At 40.7% G+C, this 22,943-nt stretch overlaps 1 protein-coding gene across 15 annotated transcripts in view; it reads left to right on the forward strand.

Moving 5' to 3' along the window:
• The first annotated feature begins 452 nt into the window (after positions 1-452).
• MYCBP2 (MYC binding protein 2) overlaps positions 453-22,943 on the forward strand; it is a 214,485-nt gene continuing 191,994 nt past the window's right edge. For 13 of the 15 annotated variants that reach the window (XM_064504730.1, XM_064504731.1, XM_026120853.2 and 10 more), the window contains exon 1: positions 454-1,220. In XM_064504730.1, coding sequence (XP_064360800.1) covers positions 925-1,220 — 296 coding nt within the window. In that variant the 5' untranslated portion in view covers positions 454-924. Of the gene's footprint in view, positions 1,221-10,965; positions 11,115-22,943 lie in introns of those variants that run through there. The other 2 variants (XR_010387199.1, XM_064504736.1) reach the window with 2 other exon arrangements.

The following is a 22,943-nucleotide window of genomic DNA, read 5'->3' on the forward strand; positions in this document are numbered from 1 at the left end:
CCGCGAGGGCCATCGCTGCCGAAACTGGGAGTTTGTGCGTCTTGCCCGAATATCACAGGACACCCAAATAAAGCAAGACTTCCTTCAACACTGAGGGGGCGAAGGCCGGCCGCGAGGAGGTGCTAGGCCCTCCAGGCTGTGAAATGACCCCCGAGCTGAGGTAACCGTGGGCTTCTTCTCTAGTAACGTGGGGCACCACAGCCTCAAGAGAAGCACAGGGGCTCCCTAACCCCAGGGGGCTGCCGCGACCGGGGGGCAGGCGCCACCCCCTCCCCCGCACTAACGGCAGGCGGGCTAACGGCCGCCGCGCGGGGGGGAAGCTGGAGAGGGCGCGCGCTCGCGGCCGCCCGGCCGGCGCAGCAGGTGCCAGCGCCCGGCCGGTCCCAGATTTCCCGGGGGCCGCGCGGGAGGCGGGGCCGCGCGGCGCATGCGCCCGCCGCCCCGCCTGGCACACGGCGGGAGGCGGGGCCGCGGCGGCGGCGGCGCTGGCTGTGCAGAGAGGGCGGCGGCGCTGAGCAGAAACTCCGAAGGGGAAGCGGCAGCCGCTGGCCTCCGCCCCCTGCAGCGGGAGGAGGAAGCGAGCGGCTGGGCCGCCCTCCCCCCCTGTACCCCCGCCCCCCCAGCCCGCAGACGCGCGGTCCGGCCCGGTGCTCGGCGCGCCCGCCGGCGGGAGGGAACCGCGGCCGGCTCTGCGGCCAGGGCGGGCGGGCGGGCGGGCAGCCGGGGCCCCGAGCCGCCGCTGAGGGCGGAGGAGGGGTGTTCCCGCGCCCCCGGCCCGGGTGGATGCGCAGCCTCGAGGGCGGTGGCGGCGGCTTTTGCGGCCTCTCCATGGCTGGGCCCCGGCGGTGAAGGCAGCGGGAGCCGCCTGCGTCCGTTGTCTCGCCGGGAGGCAGCGCAGCCACCAGGGGGCGGGCGGGGAGGGGGATGAGCGCTGCAGGCGCCGCTGCCGCTGCCTCTGCGGGAGCCGCCGTCGCCGCCTGCACCGGGGCCGAGGGCGGCTTCTTCTTCTTTTCCAGCGGCTCCGGTGCGGCGGGGCCCATGGGGCCCGAAGAGGGCTGTGCCGGCGGGCTTGGAGCCCTGCCCGGAGCCCTGGCGCCGCCGTCGCTGGGCTGCCGGGGCCGCTACCAGCTGCTGCTTTCGGGGAAGGCCCTGGCCGACAGATACCGGAAGATTTACACGGCGGCGCTGAGCGACAGGGAGCTGGGGAGTCACCCGGGAAGGTAACGTGCGCCCATCTCCCTCCCGGGCGAGGCAGATGCTGCCGCGGCCGCTCCCACCGCGGACTGAGAGGCGCTTCCGTCCCGCTGCCCCTCCCGTCCGCTGCCCTTCCCTGTCCCGCCGTCACGCACCGCCCTTGCCCCCGCTGTCCGCGCCATGTGGCCCCTGGTGGGGATAACGTGGCCTGGAGGGGGGAAGGGGGTGGTGATGTAACCCCGCTGCTGCCCGAGGACCATCCTCTCTCTGCCACCGAGGCCCTGCCACTAGTTTGGCTGGCGGCGCTGTGCAGATGGCGCTGCCACCCCCCCGAGGCCAGCGAGGCAGTTACCTGTGCTTGCTTCCCCTCCCCCACCGTGGAGACTTGGGGCTAGATCACGCCCTTTTCACGAAGGATAACCGTGTAAACTCCGCTCCTCCCATCCTTTTGCGGCCACCTAGGGTGATAATTCATTTCCTCATAGTTTCCATGTTGAAATCTGGATAAACAGCTAGCCCTTTGGACAGGCCTTGAGTCTCACTTGTGTCAGGGTCTGGCATGCCAAGTCTAAATCTTGTGTTTTCCATTGAGACGTTTTGCTGCCTCCTTTGCACAGCCGCTGCATGTCCTGCTAGTGGGTCATCCAAGTAAGCGGTCTTGCTGTTTTGCCTTATGTCAGCCTCTGGCTGTCTCGCCTTATTCCTCGTGGCGATCTCTTCCCCTGCCACTGTGTAGGCAGCCTAGCTATCCTCCAGCCTGCACCGCGGGCTGCCCTCTGTCTGGAGGGAGACCGTGTCCTAGCTGCTGGTAGCCTATTCCACGGGTGGGCAGGGCAGAAGGGTGTCCCCCTCCCCTTCCCAGCACCCCAGGCAGATGATGCACCTAGGCACCTCACAGGCAGCTGCCAGTCTTCACGCTCCTTCATCCCCAGGCCTGAGCAGGACCTGCCCCCACCCGCCCCTGCGGGCGCTTTCCACCAGCGGCGCCTCGCTGCCCTCCCCCAAGCCTGGCCGCGCACCGGCCGTGACACGCTGGCTCTCCCAGCGCCGCCCCGGCGAGGAGGCCGTAGCGGGAGGCTTTTGCCTCGCCGTCCGGCAGCCGCGGTGCCGCCGGAGGGGAGGAGGCTGCCGCAGGGCGACGGCGGCGGCGCGGCGGGCGGAGGCGATAAAGGGCTCGCGGCACGTGCTGGCGGGCGGGGCGGTGGCGCCCGGCGCGAGCCGCCCCTCCCCCTGCCCGGGCGGCCCGAGGCGGCGGCCGTTACCCCTCGGCGCGGGCAGCGCCCCGCCCGGGGCGGCGCTCCCGGGCCCGGGTGGTCGGCGCGGGAGGGGGCCGCGGGGCCGCGGGCTTGGCGGACGCTGCGTGACGGGGTGAAAGGCGGCGCTGAGGGCGGGGTGAGGGGCTCGCAGCAGGAGCCCTGTCGCGGCGGCGGCTTTGTGTGTGGGGGGCAAGGGTGGTGCTACCTCGAGCCCCCGTGGGCCCGTCTCTCCCGTGTGAGGTGCTCCAGTGCGCCCTATTGTTTTGCTCCGGAGGCTGCTGAGGGTGTGGATGACACGAAAAGAGCACGTTCCTGTATTTGCATCCTTTACTGGTATTAAGCTGTGATGTGGGTGGCGTAGTCGCAGTAGGACTATTAAGTCATCCTTGTTTGAAGTTTGCAAATGGTTGTAAAGCACTAGGTGTCTGTAGGGTTTTGGGTTTTTTTTCTTTTTTGCTTTTTCTTTTTTTTTTCTCTCCAGTGTGACTTGAACGGGTTATTTCCTCCACAAAAAGGGTGCATGCGGGAGTAAAATGCAAGAAACCAGAAGAAGAAAGTAACTTTCCCATTTTGCTTTTCGCAAGGGCAAGAAATGTGGACTCTTAAAACACTGACATTTGGCATCTTTGCAATTACCTGATCCTGTTCAGAGTATGTGATAGGGAAACTAATTTCTTTGATTCGGTACCTGTAAGAGTTTCTGTACTCTCATTAATCCTTAGCTCACTGCTCATGCTTTTTCTTTTACATGCTCTTTTCCTACTTTGAGTCCTATATCATTTAATCCTGGTAATGCAAACACTAAATGAAAGGAAACTTAAGCTTTAATCAACGATGTGGTTGTTCCAAGGTGTTTGGACATTTACCTAAACTTTACTTGTCTGTATCTTTTTTTAAGTTTTAGTTTTGAATTTGTTGTGTGCTCAGTGCCTTTTGGTTTTCAGGATAATTTAACTTATGTCTTTTATACTTACTGTTTTAGAAAATAGTAGCTTTGAGTGTGTGTGAATCTTGATGTTTCTTTTAGTTGACATTCTTAAAACATTTACTTTTAACTCCAAGGCAGCACAGATTGCATTCTTCTTGTATCTCTTTCTTACTGAAACACTATTACGAGAATGTCAATTAAAAGAAACCATGAAATTCAAAATTACTATATATCTGTATTTTTGAAGGCTAGATTTGATCATGTCTTGGCTACATTGTGTCCTCTTAGAGCAGATCAAAGAAGTCAGAATCCTCTACAGAGGGAAAACAGATTACAGTGAGTGAGGGACAACTAGTTTATATTGGTGAATACAGCCAGTCTGGACTATAGAACTTTTAAGAGGAGTAATATTTAATAATCAACTAGTTGTCCAGTATCTCTTGATCCTGACCTCCGTATCTATTGTATCATACTCATCACAGCCAAAGTACTGCTTATGATCTCCACTCTTTTTCCATACCTGTGTCAAAACAATCCACTAAGGTTTTAGAGATTTCAGCTACCTGACAGTCTTAAACAGAAGTGGTCAAAAATGCCAGTAAAAATTCCAAACGTACTTTCTCTTTAGAGATACTTTAAGATAATTTGTGACTGCATCTAGTTGTCACAGTAGATAACCTATACTGTCTTAATCTTGAATTAATCTATCTGATATTGTTATAACATGTCTTGATTTGATTTTTATCCATTTGGAAAATTGAAGCCTCTAAAGCTCTCGTTAACGGTGTTTGTGATGAGAAAAATGCCTTGAAGTAGCTTAAAAACTAACTAAAAAATTTCTCATGTGTTCAGAGAAAACTCGTGAAGAGTGATAGTGTAACCTGCTTGTGGTATGTTGACACAGAATTTTTGCTTCAAGTGCACTAAGTAACATTCCACCCTTACAGTGGTGTGACAGATGCTTCAGTGAGCACTTTATTACAAACCTGACCTTTATTTTTATGAAGAACTAGAAAGCAGTATCAAAATACTTATGCATAGACAAGGAGAATGAAACACTGTAGAGATTATTTAGGGCTACATGTAAGATTAACTTCACATTTGCAGGGTGTTTGTTTGAAAGTAATGAATATCACGTGTTGAATGGGATGCAGTCATTGGCTTTGAAGCAGAACTAACAGTGCTTTGCATTCCTTATGTGGTACAGGCCATGGTGTCATGAACACTTTTGTCTCCAAAAGAAACAGTTCCCTTTCTATGCTTGTTTCCCCTGCCATGCTGATGTAATTATGTATATAGCCTCTTGCTGTACCAGATTAAAGACCTGCTCTGGGTTAAAATTAACTCATCAAAAATGGTTTGTTTTAATCCAGATTAATTCCCCCATCTGGCTCACCTTGCATTTTTACCAGTGCTTGTGAGAGCATGAGGGGAAGAGTTGCCCAGGAAGTTATGTACAGACAAGCAGGATGAGAGAAGCTGCTTCTTTTGTCGCTAGTGCCAGCTTAATACGTTTATGAAAGAAAAGCAGAAAACAGTATCTTATCTTGTAATATATAACCATCTTTGGTCAGATGAGAACTTCAAGAATATAGTACTATTAACCATGGAAAACTTACATGTCAAGTCAAGATTGGTTTGAAAGATCTAATTTGAGTATACTTAATTTGTAATCTCTTGTTTTATGGCTACTGAAATAAATGAAAATGACTAGTAGTTGCATAATAGCTAGTGTAGCTGTAAAAGTCTGTAAAACACTAGTGGGAAGTATGAGACTGTTTAGAGGGCAAGTAAAACTTCATGTTATTGGAGTACTGTTTTTCTCCTATGCTTGGTGTTGAGTGGATGAAACTGGAATTGTGCTTTGTGTTACTGAAAGTAACGTTAACTGTTAGCTGTTTTCACCTGAAACTTTGTATTTGCAAAGTAAGATAGTTTAAGAGTACTTATGATTTTTGTATTTTAATGGCTTCAGGTGAATAGTATTTCTGCTGTATAACTTTAAACACAATTCTAGCAAACACTGCTATCCAACTGATTTGCTGCTATTCTCTCTTGTGCATCTCAGGATTTTTCCTAAACTGTTGGTCCCTTTTCTCTTCTTCCAACTGTATGTACTACAGAATCATCAGTTAGGCTTAGTGTGTTCTTTGAGAGTTTTTTTAATATATATATCCATATATCTATATCTATCTATCTATCTATCTATATATCCATATATATATATATATATATATCTCCATATGGATACATGCATAAATTTGTCATGGCTTTGTGGCCTGTATGGTAATGAAAATTTTAATTACATAATTTTGACTAAATTGAATTTTTGATTTTTACAATGACAGGATATTCTAAAATCATAAAAATTTCATACTTGTGTCTGAGTGTTTTCCCATCTGTTTAAACAGCTTATCAAATGGACTTAACCAAGAAGATGATGATGATTTTTTTTTTTCCCCTGAAGAAAACCAGCTCAACAACTGTAAAAGTTATTATGCAGAATTATTTCTAAATAGGTTCTTCTTTGGTTCCATGCACTTTAAATTACTTGTGGGGATTGTGCCTTGGTTTCTGTAGTAATATTAGATGTCAGAGGTACAGCAGTATTTATTGAAGCTAACCAAAGACAGAAAAGCATGTATTTTTAATGTTGAAGCTTCTCATTACTTTGAGAGGGCATCTCTCTCTCTCTCTCTCTCTCTCTCTCTCTCTCTCTCTCTCTCTCTCTCTCTCTCTCTCTCTCTCTCTCTCTCTCTCTCTCTCTCTCTCTCTCTCTCTCTCTCTCTCTCTCTCTCTCTCTCTCTCTCTCTCTCTCTCTCTCTCTCTCTCTCTCTCTCTCTCTCTCTCTCTCTCTCTCTGCCAAAATTCTGATATTTCTTATGCTCATTATTAGAGGTAATGTCATCCTGCTGTGGTCTTCACATTCTTGATTTATTCTTCATATGGGCTTCACTGGAAACATGCTATCAATTATTTTAAAAATAGTAATTTAAAAATACAAATGATTTTACTGGGTTACCTGTTTTGCCCATCTCTTCTTTATTAGAGTTGCCTCTTTTAAATAAGTTCTTCACAGAAGAAAAGCTTCTATCTGTATGCTGGGAAAAAACAAATCCGAAGTTGGCTTGCCTTGAGATCAGGGAAAATTCCAGTGATGCCTGGAATGTAGGATTTCTGCTGTTGACCTTCTACTTGTTTTTTCCAGCCATTTTGGCTGACGAAGAAGCAGCTAGATTCTTTGTACTTGAAGATAAAAGAAATTTTTGGAGGTAGGCCAGCTCATCTGCACTCTTAGTGGTAAATTATGCATCCTTTGGAGCAAACTGATCACTAATTTAATGTTTATGCATTTCAGAGTTGACCCTAAATCTTCCCTTTGCTAAAAAGTGCAATGCTGATTTGGCCCTGGAATGTTTTTAATGTTTATTTTTTCAGAATTTTATTGGAGAAGGGCTACTGAAGTACTTTTGCACTGCCAAGTTAATAAAAAATTTGTAGAAACCATGTTTAGTATATGTAGATATGCAAAATTTGGTTGTTGTTATACCAGAAAGCCTTAATTTCTTAAGATCTAAAGCCTTTACAAAGGTGTTAGCTGTTTTTGGTTTGAGATTTGGATTTTTTTTAAATGAAATTATAATTCCAGAAAGTTTGGAAGCTTTTTGTTTGAAAAACTGAAGATTATATGTGAACACTAATAAAATAAAGAGATATTGATGTTTCTTACGAAGTGTATTGCATCATCTCTCTTTTTATTTTTCTAAAATAAGGTTCACTGCTGTTTTTTTCAAATTCCAATGTTTTCTAAACATTGTTTTACAAAAAGTTGAAGCATAGTCCATATGTAAACTTAAAACTATATTTTATTGGACAACTGATGTGCTGTTGAGTCTTGCATTAAGCTAACCCATGCTTCAGAAAAGGTGATGAGTTGCTGTCCTCTGCAGGCTTTTTAATTGGAATATAATAGTGTTTTAATTGTTTATTGTGCTGTGGGTTAATAGGGATTAAATAACAAGTAAACCCATGCATTTTAGTTAGTTATCAGTTTTTTCGAAGTGGTTAATTTAAGACACTGTAGTAGACACTTAGTCCAAGTCCAGCAGGGTTTGTATTCATGCAGTGTTAGCATGGCGAACACAATTATCATGAAAGCTGAAAAGAAGCAAGTAAACTGCCTTATTGCAAAATTTTTATAAATCAAGGTGTTAAGAAAATTCAGGAAGGAAAACACTGGCAAATACGCTAAAATTTCTAAATGTGTTTAAAAGGACAAACTGAATTCTCATCATGAAATTGCTTTGAGAGGCTTAGGATATATGTAATTTGAGGAATTACAAAACATAGAATCCATGAGGAGAGTATTCAGGTTCTGTGGGTTGCTGGAAATGAATCTCCTTTTCACAAATACAGAGATGGAAATCTCATTAGAAGTCTAATGATGATAAAAGTGCCTTTTATCATCATGCATTGTGTAGTCATGCATTCTTCTGTTTCTTATTTAGAAGGATAGGGTGCAGTTTGGGAAAAAATCAGTGCCTTTCAGTCAGAAGTTCAACTGTAAGCTATGGCTGGAATTGAACAGAAGCTCCAAAAGAGCTGTCAAACTGGTCTTTTTAGCTAAGAGTGTGGTTGTAGGTCAAGTACCAGCAGCTACTGTGTTCAAACTGTTAATTAGTGACGTTCTGAATGTTTACTTGTGGAGAAGGAAAACGATTGGGTGTAGAACATGTCAGTTTGTTACTGAATAATTTGTATTGGTACCCTGCCCTTTTCGCTATAATATCTTGATTACTGTTGGTTAAACCTTTTTTAGTGTTCATGTGGTAATTGCCTCTGGAACTGTCTTTCTAGCACAATAAATAATGATGGTGCTGGATTGTCGCATCTTTCTCTACTCCCATTACTGGCTCTTGAGTTTCAGCTTTGGCATTTGTGTAGATACTTTTCAAGCATAGGTATGCACTTATGTCATTTTCCTTTGTTGCTAGATTAATTCTTAATGTTTGTCAATCTTTTGATATCATTGCCACCTTTAAGGATCTTGCTGGCTCAGCATGCTCTGAAGTACTGCATTTAATGTGTCTTAAACTTTTAGATGGATTGTCCTTTATAAATGACAGGTTTGGGATTACAGACGGGGATATTTTTGTGACTGTGATTGTAGGCATTAGTATCTGTACAATGTCAAAGTTTTTGGCTGTGGCAACACATCTGGCTCAAGTGTTAGCATTAAATTATCTCTGTGTGAGCTCACTTTACACGAATTTTGTTTTCTCTGTAGATAATGAAATTTCCTCTTTTTCACTTTAAACAAATACATGTTGCCTGACTATTCTGCTGAAATTCACAAGAACTTGGAATTTTCATATGCAAACATTAAAAAAAAAAAGACCACACAACTTCTAAGTGGGACAGAGGGAGGGGAACTCTCATATTAGAGTTAGAACAGTTGTGATTTACTGTTTCCTTAATATTTTAACCTGTGACTGATTTTTCTAATTTATTTCAAGATGGGCCACTGCTGGCAATTCAAGGAATAGCCGGAGTTATTTGGCTTAATTGAAATTGAAGTTTACCTAAATTTTTTTTCAGGTATATGAGTTCTGTTCGCAGTTTTAATGTGAAGTCTGATATTCTATTCTCAGTATTCTTCAGACTTTCTAAGCTACATGATCCTGGGAGATTCTTCCACCTCCTGATTTGAGACGATCTGTGTACGTGTTCCAGAGTCTCTCTTTTCTTTAAAAAACAAACAAACAAACAAAAACCAAAAAACAAAAAAACCCCCACTTATTATTTTTAACAGAGGAAATGCCAGTTAACATTTCAGTTTCAGTTACACTAACTGCCCTGGCTTGGTGATGGTCTGTTAGGTGGCAAATACAGGCAGTTAAAGTTACACTGTAGTCAAATGTTGCTGGAGCACTTTAAGAAGTTAACCATCCCCCACTGCTAGCTGTAATGGATGTCATAAATGGATTTTCTGCTTCCTAAAACCTTGACACTGAATTTGAGCTTCTAGTATGTTAACCATCTTTTTTTCTTTTTTTCATAATATTTTCAAGATACTTATTTAGTAAATTCTTTTCTTGGCATATGACTCCAAATATGTTTTACCAAATTTGCAACTTTACAACAATATTTACAACAATAGAGTATTTGTCTTTATAAAGAACACCTATGACATATCAGTAATGTAGTCTTTCATACTGAAGCACTTTCTGCAAACTGTGTTCCATTTCCTGTGTTAACTTTAGGCACTCGATCCCTTGCATCATCTCTCAAATACTTGATTGTATTTCTGCCTTTTTCCTACCAACTTGCCATAAGCAGTGCTTCAGACTGAGGTGCTGGTTGGCATAGTAATGTTTCATTTTAATAAAGCTTTTATATTTTAAGTATCCTTTTGCTAAGTAATCTTTTACGGGCGTCTAATGCCTACCATTCCTCCATTCCATAGGACCATACTAGAAATTGTCACAACAGGAGGATGGGCTAACTGTGCTATAAGTGGCTCCATTAACGTATATGATTTATGCATGTTTATGTATAATACGCTTCAGTTCTTTTCTTAGTATCACATATTTCATACTAGATATCATGTGGCTCACTACATTGCTGTAGACAGGTGAATGTGTTGATGGACTTAATCACACAATTCGTACTGTTGTCATAACTGAAAGATGCTTCTTTCTTTGCATGTGGTATAACTGTAAATACTTTAGGCTAAGAAAACTGTCGAGTTTTCCTTTTCTGATTTCTTTTGTTATTAATTTATTGACTCTAGATCTGTACCTGTTGTGCAGCTTAGAAAAGAGAAGCCATAATGCAGCTTCTGTGTCCCTAGATAACTTTGATGCTCTGTGCTTAGATTAGTGCCATTCTTCCCCCCTGCCCCAGCCTAGGACTTCTACCCATATAGATGCTTGAGTTCAAGAGAAGGTGGAGAGAAGACCCTTTCTAAAATTAATGAGCTGACTTTCTATAAAGTAGAAATCTAGGTTTAGGTCTCCTCAGACCAAGATTCATTACCTTCCTGTACTATTTTCATGGCAAATACTTTAAGCTGCTGGACAGGTGTGTTAGAATTGGTGTCACAGCCTCTTTCTGAGATGTCTTAGTGAAAGTTGTTGTGGCTGCTATGCTTTGTGGTGAATTCAATGCTCTTGGTGCTTACTAGAGGCAGCTGGCCCTCTTGTTTGAATCAGGTGCAAGGAAGACCAGATTAGGATTTACAAATAGGCTTTGTTACATGTGGCTTTATATGCACATGGAGACTATCTCATATCTATATTCTTGCGTCTTCTTTGTTACATAAAAGATTAGGCAGAAGTTTTTTGGATTGTTTTCTTGCATTTATGATACCAAAAATTGCATGATTGAGCTTTATATGCCTGCCTGCTCTTTTCCTTGTTTTGGTTTTACCCTAAGTCCCATTACGTGATTTTAACTTGTTTGAACTTAGAAAATTATTGAATGCATTTAGCTCTTTAATAGAAAATACTGTGGTTCAGCTGTTGTTTAGATTTAAAAAGTTTTAAAAATTATTATATTGAGTTAAAATTATTTTTTTCAGTTCCCTTTTGGATGCAAAGTGCAATATGTGTCTATTTTAAAGCTGGGAAGAAATTTTTTCTGTCTGGGACTTTCTTAAGGCAACTTAATTCCTTGCAAAGCCAGGAGAGGTGCACAGAATCCTTGACTCATGTTCCCAAACATAATTGTCTAAGGTAATGATTTTTGAACTGTGGTTTATGTACTCGGGGGGAGGGGGTGAGAATTTTAGCGGTTCAACAAAGGAAAGTAAGAAAAAGTCAAGAAGAATAAGCTTGTTGTTAGTAGTTTTTTATTTTCAGTAGAGGCTTGGATTACTCTTACTATTTTTTTATTTGTTTGTTTTGCAAATGAAAGTAACTGAAAGCCTCTTCTCTAACTTGTGCTACAGTGCCATAGTACTTAGACCATTTTGGTCCTGCCTTCCATCAGTCTGTAAAAATGTTGAGCTAAGAGTGTTAACCTTAACAGGGTCAAACCCTGAACTCTTCATTTCCCTTCTCCGGTGTCCTTGCTGCAGTTGATAACACCACCCTTTACTATTGCTGAGCCTTTAATCCAAGGATCGTCTTTATACAGATCTGCAGTCAGTCACTCTCATTTCATTGAGATCAGCTTGTTCTTAAAGACCTTATTCTCCTATTTTTATTATTATAACCTCTTGTCGCTTGTTTTGATTATTTTACCATGAACTATCTGTGTTCTTCCTAACAACTCGCCTCTTATCTGCTTTTGCCTTTCTCCCATTGGCCAAAATATTATTTCTTTCTAACAAATATACTCGTATGTTTTTGTTATGCTTGGGTGTTCTCAGACTAGTCAGATCTCTATTCCTTTTTTCTTCAATCAATTCTTTATCCCATTTTATTTCTAGAATATAAGTTGTAGTGTTTGCCATTGACAATTGCAAACTAGTAAGCTTTATTTCAGTTGCGTGCACTAGGTGATTGTCTTGTGTTGTTCAGTGAAGACAAAGCAGGATTTATTTGGTTTACTTGTGATAGTAATCGCTCTATGTAAGGATGCTGTACTGTCATTAACCACTGCTAAAGTGCTTTCTCTCAATAAATACAGTTCTTCCTAAACTTCATGAGGTATCTTACCTCTCCAAGTTGAGCCTTTGATAGAATCATATCAGCAGAATTTTAAGATTGCTTTGTATGCATTTTATTTGGCTTTGGTGGTTGCATTTAGATGGGAAGGTGGCCAAAAGGTGCTGATATTGTCATTTTTGCAGTGATTGAAAACCTTTCTGTTAAGGGTGAGAGAAATACATTTATTTTATATGAAAAACCTTGAGGTAGAATATTTCCTTTCTGTATGTGATTTACAGATCTAAGTTCTTAGATAATGTTGCAGCTAATAAATGAAACATCAGATAATTACAGAGGCAAACCTATAACTTTTAGTGTTTATATTGAGGTCATTTTCTTTGTGTAGAGAGTATGTTGTAGAAATACATTCTTGCATGTTCTCTTTGTTTATACAAGATATTTTTATACTGTTTAAAAAGCATTTGAACTTATAAAAGGGAGATTGACAAACACTGTTTTGCACTTTTGCAGCTCTGTTATGGTTAAATGAAAGTTAAATGTATTTTACTTTTGTAGTTGGTTTTAATTTCATTTGTAGTACACGCAGTATTTAGATTTCAGACCATACTGGAGAGGTTTAGAAAGGATGTTCCAGGAATCCGAATAACCCCTGTCTTTGTTAAGCCTCCAAAATTTTAGTTTTGAAGAAGAAAAAATGTTGATTGTTTAAAAAGTTTGTAATAATAGTAACAATACAGATAGATGTCGTAAGCTTGAAAAATAGCTCTGGGTTATAAACTGAGAAGTCCAGTGCAAAAAAATGTGCAATTCCAGCTCACAGATAGCACATCAAAGTCCCAAGTAACAGACAGTCAAGTGGCCTTTTACTTTTTCTGAATCAGTGTGTGGGGAGGAGTTCCAGACTGTAGTAATGTGACTATTGGTCTTACCTCAGTCTTCCAGATCTATCTTTGATGTCTTAACTGTCTGTAGCATCCGGTTAGCTCTTTATTCCTCCCCACCCAGTGTTCTCTCAAATCCATCTGTCTCCTTTAGTTTTCAGTTTTTCTTAACCTCTTCTCTTCAGACACCTTACAAGCCTAATTTAGCCCATCCTACTCATCTGCCTCTGTTTTCCTTTAAGCCTGTCTTAATTGGCTTGCAGCTGATATTCCTTACCCTGGTTTAGAGGGTTTAGGTGGTAGGATTTTGATGTTTTTTCCATTTCTAGATATGATATTTAGATGCTAATTTATGTTTTATATTGGGGAGGGGATAAAAGTTAACATCAGAATGTTTATTTAATAATTCAAAGATGATACAGTGACTGGAGGTGATTTGGAGGGCAGACTGTTAGAATGAGGGTTGAGCTATTGCCACTTTATTAAAAAACTGGTGAAATTCCTCAAGCATTACATCTTAGGCTTACCAAATGAAGCTGCTATTAATATTTTAAACATTTAAAGTCATCTGAGAGTCATAATGTCATTGTAAACAGCAAAAATTGTCAAGCCTTAATTATAGCTGAGGAAAAACTCAATTGTGCTGTGTAATGTTGTTTTGGGATCTGCCTGTCAAGTTGGAGCAGTTTCCCTCTCCAGTGATTTTCACAGCTGAATTCCTTAAAAAAATACCCGGTATCCCATTGGTAAAAACTACCAGCAGTACTACTACTGTTCAATAAGAGTAGATAATCTACAGGTGCCTTCAGGGCAATTCTTAGGAAAATAGACCGTAAGTAGGAAGGATGTCCATTTGAGGCATATGTGTCTGTCTTCTGACAAGAGGTGTCACATGAAACAAGTATGTGGAGTGCTGAACAATCATTTCTTGCAGCAGAGCTATGGCTGCAAGATGTGGTCATTGCAGTACTGGAAACATGTATTGGATCTCTAGACTGTCAATAGAAGTAAAGGGCTTATGGGCGGAACTGAAAATGTAGCAGTATGTGCAGAGCAAACATGGTGAGAGTTACTCAGAAACCCAGGAGTACTAGCCAGTGGCTACAGAATTTTGTTGGAAAGGACACTCTCTCTGAAGAGTCATGTAGAGTTTATTGCAAAGTTACAGTGGAAGAATTTAAATGGTGTATTTATTTCTTCAGAAACATACATTCTTGGCTTTTTCTCTTTCCTTTTGTAATTACAGGTAAAATTTGGGTTTTTTTATGAAGGAGGTATATGGCATAACTGTACAGTCTGTGTGCATATATATTTCATAAAGCTTGATAGTTCTTACAAAATACTTTGCATCATGCTAGGAGAGTGTATACATATTTGTATGATACGTATGTGTGTGCAAGGTTTCATTTTATACAGGTGCATTATCTCCCTCTCAACTGCCAAGTCCTTGTGGAATATTGATCAGTATTATTGCAGATGATGTGAACAATTCAATTATTAAAGCTTGAAGAGCTATTGTTTGTAAGCAGACTTTTTATTTATTAAGAGAACAGATTGGTATTTTGGGTTATAATGATATTTGCTGTCTACTGGCACTGTTCAGTGGTTGAAAGTAAGTTGGATGTTTGAACGATAGAGGGGATGTAGCTGTTGGCTACTTAGGCATCAGAGGGAGGTATCTGCAAAGGCAGTAAGTAAAGCAAGGAAAGCTTAAGAAAGCTTAAGAAAGTTCAGTAGTAGAATGCTTCAGATGTCTTGTAAGGATGATGAAACATTTGCTGAGACCAGTCAACATGAATAGCTCACTTTTGCACTGGCTGGGATTAATCCTTCCTATAGTAGATTTGTATTGTGGAGAGCTAGATGGAGGAGTCCAAAAGAGTCAAGGATAGGATTAGGAGTTAAATGGTATAGATTGGACCTAGTGCTTGAGCTCATTTTCTGAATATCTTTTATTTAACAATATTGCTTCCTTTAAGTGACACATTCTGTATGCCAGCTTCGTAGAAAGTATATAATGTTTTGATTATGTGAGATGTTTATTTCTTTCACTTTCTTACTTAGCACATTGCAAGGCAGTTTCTCATGGTAGATACTCAGGATTCTTGGCAACTGCAATGCTAATACTGAGATCTTACTGGAGAAATCAAAGGAGATTTTCACTGGCAGGACACTTACAGCACTGCTAAATATGGGAGGTATTGTGTCTGGAGATTCTTGAGAACTAGTTGCTTTTGAAAAATAAAGTAATCCTCCAGTTTGTGGAAGTAAGGCTGATGAAGCTTGTGGCTCTTTGTAAATAAAAAGAGGTACCAAAATAGAGTACACGAGTGCAAGACAAAAAGCAACTTGGCTATAAAACATGCTTTACAATAATATTTAATGTTTGTATTTTGTTTTCATCACTGCTACCCCTTCATCTCCTTGCCAACATCCAGATTCTCCTTGATTTTTTTTTAGCTGCTTAGTTTTCTGTGCATAAAACCTCTTCTCCATCTGTTGATTAGTCCATTAGAGCTCCGCTGTTTTCTTTTGTTTTGCTGATTATAGTCAGCTCCCTTAAGTGTGGCAATGCTTGTTTGTCCCAAGCTTATGGTGAGTTGTTTTTCTGTTTTTCCTTTGACTTCATGTTTGCCACATGCTTGTCAATTGATAATGGTGATAGTTTGGACGCCCTGTAAATAAGATTAAAAAACAAATTATTTCTTAGTTTATAGTGTGACAAAGGAGGAAATATTTCTGCACAGTTTTGAGATGTCTTCAGAGCGTTATAGTTGAAATTCTAGAGCTAAAAGGTAGTGAATAGTAAGTTTCTTGCTAACAGGTGCACTGGTCTGTCAATTGTAGTTCTCTATTATTGCATTTGATATTAAGATGCTTTGAAGCTTCGTTACAAATTTCCAGCTGTTCTGGAGCACTTTGGAGAGTGGAATAAATGACATGGGAGATTAGGAAGCCCAGCAGAGGCTGTGGTTGTGTTAATGTGTCTGTATAACAGATCTATCCTCCATCTGTGTAATCAAGTATCAAATAAATTATCAGCTTACAGAAGATACGGAAGAAACAAAATACACATTGTAATTCAGCAGAAGAGTACCTCCTGTTTTTCTGCATGGTTGAGAAGTCAGATGCAGATCTGGTAGAAAAGGCAGCCTTCCCTTATGGTATGTTAAAACAAATAACGTCAGTGATGAAAGCAAGAATATGGAAAGAACAGGCTAGAGAGTAGTTAATGTTTACCCAAGAGTCTGATAAAATTTCCCCTTTGGGTGTTTGAAAAAACTGGCTGAGGCAGTTTCATAGCTATTAGGGATTATCTTGGAGAATTCATGGAAGATGTATAAGGTTCAATAAGACTACTATAAAGTGAACAGGTAAATAGTCCCTGACTTGAAAATGGATAAAGGAGAACTCAAGGTACTCTAGAGCAGTTTGTGTAGATTTACATTTCTAAAAGTACTGGAAAAATTTCATGTTATATAAAAGAAGGTGGTGAAGTAGACACAAAGTGGATTTATGATGAGCCATGGCTGGGAAACTGAATACAGCATTATTAACAGCTGTCTAAAGCTCATTTTCAAATAATTATAGATGATCATTAGTATTTTCCCAAAATAAATCTTTACTTTAAATGCTAAGCTTGTTTTAAAATCAGATGATTTAGTTTGGATCCAGCTTCAAACACCCTGTCTTCCAACTCGAGGCTTTCTCTGAACCAAAACAAACCTTACAATATCCTATTATAGCAGATCAGATAGGACTATACCAGAAACCTACCTCTAGTCTTGGGCATGCACCAGGAAGCATGTACTGAAGTCCAAGCAGATGCAAGTGAGAAAAGCATGAGAACTGGTGTTGCCCCTCTCTCCTTACTGAATGGTCTGTAGCCTTCCTTTCTCAAGTGTTTTTTTTTTTTTCATGTTGTCCTACCAGCTCTTCTTTCCTAGAAGAATAGCAGGTTTGACTTCTGGACAGCCAGTTTGACTCCTCTGTTGTAGATGGAACTACTGGAAGGTGGATTCACAACTATTTAGAAAACCGCCCTTGGCAGTTGCTGCTGAATGGCTTGCTCTCAGATGGGCAGAATGGGTGAAGAAGTAGCAGTAGGTGTTGTCCATCTGGATCTGTCCTAGGTCCTGAAGTATTCAATCTTTTCATTAACCATTTTGGTGATGGAGTTGAGAGTATGCTAGTGTGTGCTTTGTATATGATGCCAAGCTTGGAAAGGTTATAAGCATACTCAAGATAAGAATAATCTCAATATGTGCTTAGCTTCAAGAAAAAAAAATCAGTAAGCACAGACATAAAAACAACTTCGTGAATAAAACATGAGGTAGAAGTTCTTCATGATAGGTTCTACATGTTATATAGAACTGTAAATTGAATGTGAATCAGCAGTATCTTTCTGTATGAGTGCTTGTGCTTTTTTCAAAATGCATTGGGAAGTTTTTTAATATACTTTAGGACACCTGAAGTAATTCATGACCTTTTTTTGCACTTAGGGATTGGGGGGTCTTTTTATCACTTTTTTTTTTTTTCCCCCTCACCAAGAAGGACTAATTGTGAATATGAGAGAATAGCAAAATTAAATGGTAGTGACATAAATGGTTTGTGGTTTAGAAAATATGACTGTTAGGCTTAAAGAACTGATACTACTTAGTTGATAGAAGACTTATTTCTCCTCAGTCTTCAAATAAATTCAAGCTAATTGTGGAAAAAGAATAAAGACTAATCCCTCTGAGTAGCAGCATAAGCATTGGGAATATCAACCACCGCTCCAAGTTTTGTATCTGCAGACTTCCTGCAAATGCACTGTGTCTTATCATCCAGATCACTAATGAAGAGGTGAAACAGTATTGGCCCCAGCATTCACCCCTGGGGGACACCACTAGTGACTGACCTCCAGTTGAACTTTATGCTGCTGATTGCAACCCTCTAAACCTGGCAGTTCAGTCAGTTTTCAGTCCACCTCACTGTCCACTTATGTAGCCCATACTTTCTCGGCTTGCCTATAAAGGTGATGTGGAGATGATTATGAAAGCTTACTAAAGTTGAGGTAAACAGCATCCACTGCTCTCCCTCTATCAGGTGAGCCAGCTTTCTCATTGTAGAAGGCTATCAGGTTCGTCAAGCGTGATTTCTCGTTCATAAATCCAGGCTGGCTACTCCCAATCACCTTTTCTTTCTCTTGTATGCTTGCCTTTTATAATCAGTTTAGTCAGGAGCTCCTTGTTCATCCATGCTGGCTTCCTGATGCCTTTGCTTGACTTCCTGCACATGCAGATGGACCATTCTTGAGCTTGGAGGAGGTGATCCTTGCAAATCAATTAGCTCTCCTGCAACCTTCTTCTCTCCAGGACCATATACTGCAAGGTTTTTCTAAGCAGGTCCCTGAAGAGGCCAAAGTCAGCTCTTTCCTGAAGTCCAGGGTTGTGATCCAGCTTTTTGCTTGCCATGTTTTCTCAGGATCTTCAACTCCACCATGGTCACTGGTGGAGTTGCATGGTTGCTGTATCTATGGCTGCCCCCTAACTGCCTAACTCTGACCAGTTCTTCTGTGTTTGTAAGTATGAGGTCTGCCAGACCACCTCCCCTCATTGGCTTCTCGATCACCTGTTTCAGGAAGTTATTGTCAATGCACTCCAGAAACCTCCAGGATTACTTGTGCTGTGCTGTGTTGCCCTGCTACGATAAACATGCTAGTTGAGTTTGGACATGGAAAGGTAAAGGAAAACCATCAAACAATGGTACAAACATGTGAAAATTACTGTTTGCAACTTTTAGGGAGGTATAAATTATACCTCAAAGAGACTAAAAGAAGAGAGTGATGAAGTCATGGCATTTTCTAGGCAGTCGTTTTATGCTGATACAACTCGGTTTACTCAAAATAATCTCCTCTTCCCCATTTCCCTTTTGTAAACAAGTCTGTAATACTTCAGTTCTCCAGTGGTAAATTAAGATGTAATGCTTGTGTGTGCTATAGAGTGACTATGAAGATAAGTCTTTGAAAAACTGTGAGGTGCACAGACGTTGTTGTAATACCCTTATTCAAAAAAAGAAAATCACAAAGAGATACAGACTTGAAACTGTCGCGGCAGTATTTGATCTGCTGGGTAGGAATTAAGGTAGGTAAGATAGGACATGGTGGCTGATGTCTAACTGCTTTGGCCCAATTAGTTTTTCTCTAGTCTTGTTGCCATTTTGGCAAACATGATGTTCATTTTATTGTGGTAGGCTTTCCATAGGGTATTTTGTAATTTGTGGATCCTTTATGGTAGTAATATACCTGTACAAAGAAAGCTGTCAAACAGACTAGCGATTATGTGATTTCTGCATGTAAATATGAGTATTTTTATTACTGATCTTGAGCTGTTGTTCCATATGAAGTAGCTGAGGAAAACAGAGTGGAGGAAACATCAGTTAGTTGCTTTTCAACCAGTGTCCACATGTCAGTACTCTCACTTCAGTATGTCAGTAGATCTGCAGCTTTTTAGGGAACTTGATGCTCTGATGTTTTTAGAGACCCTAATGATGATGCTGAGATATGATGGCAACTACAGAGCTTTTGGGGCTACGATGATTGTAGTTTGGAGTTGCAGGTTACTTGATTAACGGTTACTTTACTTGGTTGTTACAAAGGTAATGCTTTCTGCTTCTTATCCAACCAAATTGACTGTCAGTGATAATAATTCAGCAAGTTGAGGGAACAAAAGAATGAGTCAATATCACTAATATGACAGTGTTTCACTTCAGTGTCACTGAGTGGTTGCTGCCTCTAAGAGCATTTTCTCCATCAGCCCTTTTCCCTACTTTTCCCTAGGATGCTTAGCCACCTCATCAAAACCAGCAAGTTTAGACAAATGCACTGAGTTAAATTAAGTTGGAAGTTTTTATTTTTATTTTTTTTTAAAAAAAGCATGTGCTAACATGTGGCTTACTAAATTTGCTCCTTTCTCAAAAATGTACTCGAAGATTTAATCAGCAATAGAATGACTGGGTGTAAAGCTGTACTAGCTATCATGACCTTTGGTAACACATTTCACATAGAAAAGTTTTGGGTCAGACAGCAGTTTAATACAAGTTTGTTGCCTTAGCAGCAGGGACAGACTAGTACTTTTTTCCACTCATGAGTAATGTTTTTAGTGTTATTTGGCCTCTTCTAGGTGTGCAGGTGTGACACTACTGTTGCCCTGTATTTACTAATTCAGTGGCACTGTTGGGGGGGGGGAGAAAGTCCAACACACAGACTTCCTGATCTTTCCTGTTCCTTCCTGTTCTAATTGCAATTCATAACTTAAATTTGACTGTTGTGCTTTGAGGAAAGGCTCTTCTATTTGGATTTCATCAAATCTTTTGAAGAGATTAAGAGCAATGGTGGTAAGGCAGCTGATGAGTGTCTTGCCTTTAATATAGCAAATCTTGCAAATATTACCTAATGTTACTTCTGATTTAAAAACAAGTAAACTGGGCATGCTGTTACTTCCTTCCATTGGAGATGCCACAGAGTTGAATAGAAGTTTGATCATGTCATTTAACGGCTACTCTTAAGAGTTGTTCAGCAATTGGTCAGTTGCTTTCTTTTTCTTTTCTATTTTTTTTGTCTGCGACAATTGTTTAGTATTCCAGAACTGAACATTTCAAGTCTTTACTTTTATTCTCAGCTTTCTCTGTGAAGGCAGTAGTTGCATCACCTTTCAGTCTTACTTTGGGTCCATTTGCTATGAGCATTTTCTTGTTATGGTCTCCTGGTGTTCTGCACTGATTTGATATGCACTTTCTTTGGGATCCAATTCAAATTTACTAATTTAGTCTCAAATACTTAAATAGCTTGAAGCAGTTTGCAGAAAACTTGCCTAAGACCTGACGATAATAGTAGTTTGGTTCGCATGGACTAGACTGTTAACAGCAGACTTGGAAATTAAAGGCTAAAGGCCTTCTGCCAGTGGAAGCAGATTGTCAGCATAGAGTTCAGGACCTTTACAAATAGTAGTTGATGTCAATTTATAATTGTTAACCAAGAATATGATTAATAAATTAGCTTAAAAAAAATTCTAGGAAGCCATATCAAGTTTTGTTAATCTCTAGGCAGTAGAAGAATCAGAACTATAATTAACACTTGTGGTTTCCAACAGGAAATTACTCATAATCTGCTTAATGTTTTTCATGCATATACCTGCCCATATTTTATACTTTCCATATTAATATTAAGACTTTATGACCTCATGGAATGTAACAATAGAACTGTGGCTATCATATATATATACGTTAAATGTAGGTACGTTATCAACATATCAGTATTAGGATTATATGTAGTAATAATGATAGGTTGCTCAGAACTGTTATAAAATTAGAGTTGATGAGTGTTTTCATTAATTGATTACTAGTTCTGAAGTTTCTTTTGGATATTGCGTGGAAGTATAGTCCTTGACAAAAATGTTGGGGCAATATCCTTGAGACTTTGTTTTAAGAAAAGAAGAAAATTAGGAAATAAAATGTGGATTCTCAGCACGACATTTCTGTGCTCATTTAGTTCTCATGTGAAACATGAGCAGCAAGCCTGAAATTTGCTGAAGATAATGTGCTGTAATGGAGTGACTAGAAAAAGTTTATGCTTGCACAGTCTTTTAATAGTTGATGTGTGAATGAGGCAGATCATAGCACCACCACTTCGACTCTGAAAAAAGAAGTAAGCCCCTTCCTGGCCTTTCCCACTTGATAATTGAAAAAAATATTGCCAGGGCATCCTTGAGAAATGAAATTAGTTCTTAACATAGTTGTGGGTGGGGAGTAGGTTGTCATTTTGGAAATGAGCCAACTCTTGGCGGTGGGGGGAAAGGCTTAATTTGGGGATATATATATAGATACGCGTGCACACACACACACGCACACACATGAATACATACCAAAATAAAGGGACTGGTCCTGTGAAATATTTACAAGATGAAAAAGAAAATGTGTAAAAAGTTTGAGGAGTTTGCAAGGATTTTGAGAGGCAGGATTAAATTTGAAACGTTTTGGAGAGCTGAGTTAGTGTCCTTTAAAACAAAACAGAAAAACTTACCAGGTTGTTTCTGATAAATGCAAAGTGTACTGGCTCTGTTTAATAGGCATAATGAAGACCACACCTAGGTAAAGAGGGATGGAAGCTTTGTCTGCAGGTTTGTAGAAAAAGGTCTTCAAGTTACTTTGGATTGCATAGGTCTGCTGTGCCGTACTGCTGCAAAGAAGGCAAAATAATAGCTGGGTTATAGTTAGAATCTTCTATCTTTGAGGCATGAGAAGCAATTCTTCCTCCTCTGCTCGACAAGAAGTAATAAAATACTGTTCTCTGTTTTGCTGAATGCAGTTTATATGTGATATGAACTGAGAGAGTCCACAAGTCCAAAATAAATCAGGCCTTCTACACCCGAAGCTAGGAGGAAAGTTTGTCATATGGATATTTCATTTAGAAAAAAAGATTGATCATGGCTACAGAGTGGAAGGGACTATACTATTCATGTTTGGCAATAGAATAATAATTAATTGCATTAAACTGTCATAAGAAGGAAAAATGTGTTCAACAGAAGCATACTTAAATAGTGGAATGGACTGCAGAGTGTAGTTACAGAAATTTGGAGATTAGAGGTGGTGTGTGGGTTTTTGGGTCCCTCTCCTTTCCCAAATAACATGGGCAAACTGTGTTGCAAATGATTAGAGTATGATCTATGTTTATGTGCTGTTGAAGAAACTTTGCAAGGTCCTCTACATTCTCTTTATAAGCTCTAGTTTGCTGTGTCTTTCCCCCTCACTGAATCACTTCTGTTAATTCCAGGGTCATGGTAGTTATTCTCTTTTATATTCAAGACAACACCTATTAGTAAAGGGATGAGATAATTTGCTTCTTCAGAAAGTGTCCTGATCAGGAAAGTATGTCTCTTTCAAATCTGAAGGCTAACAAATGATGATAGGAAGGATGGTGAAATTTCTGGCAGGCAGCTTTTCTGGGATACTCTTTGCAGGGGTTTTCTGAGCTTGTTTTCTGACTGGTGAGTGCTGATCAAACTTCAGTTTCCAGCTTTCAGCTGCTGGA

This window comes from Dromaius novaehollandiae, chromosome 1, assembly GCF_036370855.1.
Source record: "Dromaius novaehollandiae isolate bDroNov1 chromosome 1, bDroNov1.hap1, whole genome shotgun sequence".
In the NCBI taxonomy this organism is placed as follows: Eukaryota; Metazoa; Chordata; class Aves; order Casuariiformes; family Dromaiidae; genus Dromaius; species Dromaius novaehollandiae.